The sequence below is a fragment of the Octopus bimaculoides genome, chromosome 13, assembly GCF_001194135.2.
Source record: "Octopus bimaculoides isolate UCB-OBI-ISO-001 chromosome 13, ASM119413v2, whole genome shotgun sequence".
In the NCBI taxonomy this organism is placed as follows: Eukaryota; Metazoa; Mollusca; class Cephalopoda; order Octopoda; family Octopodidae; genus Octopus; species Octopus bimaculoides.
This window is the reverse complement of record NC_068993.1, coordinates 56,148,101-56,150,853: the sequence shown is the minus strand read 5'-3', so window position 1 is coordinate 56,150,853 and position 2,753 is coordinate 56,148,101. Positions and strand designations below refer to the sequence as shown.

Genomic DNA, 2,753 nt, shown 5'->3' with positions numbered 1-2,753 from the left:
ATATATATATATATATATACAGTTGTGTGTAACGAAGATACTGACCGTAATGAATATATGAAGTCTATGATTTCAGGGGAATGCAAATGAGAAGCTGTGGCCTTTATGCTTTTTCGAAACTGTTTAATGACATATGTGTTATAACCTAAGGGAAATGTATCCGATAGACTCATCGGGTACGTGAACCGGGTGTCATGCTTATCTCACCGAGAAGTTTAACCCTATGTTTAACAACGTAGAATTTCAAATTGATTTTGTGTGACATCCGTTCCCTTCTCAAGGCTTTGCGAAGCTTCAACAGCAACACCAGTGATAAACCTCATCATGGTTGCTCTTGCGTTCACTCAATCTGCTAGAAACAGCAGTTAAATTACTATTCTACAAACACACCTGTCAGTTTCAAAAAAAGAAAAGGGCACATTGGATAATGTAGACCTAGGTACACTATACCCGTAAAAAGGGTAGTATGGTCAAGGTTGGAATGGTCTTGATTTAAGCTCAACTCGATCAGAGATAACCCTCACTAGTGGCCACCACTCTCAATAACAACACGAAGGGAACTCTGTACGGTCACTCGGTCTGCTGGAAAGAGCAGCCAGGTCTACTTCCTTGTGCCTTGCCGTCTTAAAAAAAGATCGTACACAAGATAATGTAGTCCTAGGTAAACTATACCCGAAGAAAACAAACAAACAAAAACACTGGATGCTCAAGACTAGAAGCTTTTACTCATAGGTCTGTTTAATGAGAACTGGCCGAGGGTTAAACTAAAACTACGAAGCGACTAACTTCTGCACCCGACTTAATCTCCCTCAAATCATGCCTTACAAAAAGAGGACATAGTATATAATGTAGTCCAAGATACACAATGTCTGAATAAAACAAAACGTGATGGCTGCGGTTGAAATGGATTTCTCAAAGATCTGCTGGTCGAGTGTTGAACAAGACCAGGCCAGAAACCTTCCATGACTAGTAACAGCAAGGCAAAAAGTGGGAGTTTTCATTAATTTGCCTGGCTTGACTGATGTTACAGATAGATATCTTTCACAACTTTCCTGCTATTTTCAATATGGGGTCTGTATGAATGATTAAAGCTCACAGATCTTACATTATTATAATGACTTGAACGTCGTGCTTTGAATACTGGAAAAACGAATTTTTGATTGATAATTTCCATAACATTATTCTGAGCTAAGAGTTAACTTTGGTATTACTCAGTAACACCAACGTAAATAACAACAGTAGCAACAACAACAAACAATATGCTACTTTCACCGGGAAATATCCACCTAATGAAACTGTAGTTGAAATAAATTAGTTTACAGAAGTGTTCCCTTTCTAACTATGACTGACAAGCAGTCATTGGTGATAGAGTCAATCGGAGTCTTTTGATTTGTTTCAATTGGAACAAATTCACTTCTTTAATAGTAGGCTTTTAATGAAAATTCAATGAAAATTCATCAATAAACCTTTCTCACCATTTCAGTGTTTATGGTATGGCAGCGTTTCATTTGTGTCAGTCAGATTTTAGTTTCGTACGGGTTGGTTTGGGTTTAGCCCCTCCACAAACAACTCAAATAACAATGTGCTACTGCCGTGTTCATCTATAAACAACGCAAACAATACAGTAAATTGTACAAAAGCGTACGACCAATCTCGTCGGTCGTACATTATCACGAACTGTTTAGTTCCGCTGTTTTATCAGCAACGCTCAACTGTGACTACTGCGTATCATCATCCAACACAGCCCTATCTATCATTTTAAAATAACAAATCAAACATTAGTCGACGATTGAAGTTTGACTACAGTGACTTCCTATTTGAGTACTTGCTTTCAGATACAGAGTCTATGGAATCAGGAAGCTGACGTAAGCCATTTGTAGTATTTGATATGCACGGGTAGGTCATAGATGCAGGGATACTGCCACCTTCCCCTAATTGGGCGTAAGAACTCATTTGGTAGCTATTGCTATTGGAAATTTCGTTCTGATGTTGATCGGTATTTTCATTGCAAATGTTCGACTCTATATCTTTACAATCAATAGTCTTATGCTGTACGGAAGTGTCGTTTGATTTTATATGGACACGTTCCGCCATATCGTCTGTTTGTGATGTTAAGCAACACATTTCTTTATAAGCTATTTTATTTGAACGAGAATTTTGCTTGATGAGCGGAGGCTTGTGCTTGTATTGTTCGTTTTTTGTCTTCAGCGAACGCTTGCGTTTTCTTGGGAATATATTTTTGACGTAATTGAATATTTTTCTGAAGAGATTTCCCCGTAGCAGTATGTACAGCCAAGGATCAATTATCTGGTTAATTGAGGCTAGGCGAACGGAGAGAAGATCTTTCTTTGATTGCGTTTTGTTTGTTAGCTGCGACTCCAGAATGTGAACCTGTAAGAGAGAAGAGATTAATATGAAGTTATGTTTGAAATGGAATACAAATATGAGATGTGGCTTATTCGATCAAATTAATGATAGGAAACATTTAGTTTTAAGATATAATATACATTTTAATAGGATCACTAACGAAACTAAGATTTAGCGGTCACTAGTTTAGAGATTTACTTTGAATATATGTCTCTTTGCACAAATACATTTGTGAATACGTAAAGCAGTGGGTCACAGATAAAACCAGAGCAATTCACTTCCTCTAAACCAGTGGTTCCCAACCTGGGGTCCGTGGATCCCTGGTGGTCCGCAAAGGGGTCCGTGAACTAAATTCAAAATTTCATATATATATATATATATATATA

At 37.6% G+C, this 2,753-nt stretch overlaps 1 protein-coding gene across 1 annotated transcript in view; it reads right to left on the bottom strand.

Moving 5' to 3' along the window:
* Nucleotides 1-22: 22 nt before the first annotated feature.
* The window catches only part of LOC106875962 (prostaglandin E2 receptor EP4 subtype), a 69,192-nt gene continuing 66,461 nt past the window's right edge, over nucleotides 23-2,753 (bottom strand). Inside the window, exon 5 of the mRNA XM_014924305.2 lies at nucleotides 23-2,391. Coding sequence (XP_014779791.1) covers nucleotides 1,801-2,391 — 591 coding nt within the window. The 3' untranslated portion in view covers nucleotides 23-1,800. The remainder of the gene's footprint in view (nucleotides 2,392-2,753) is intronic.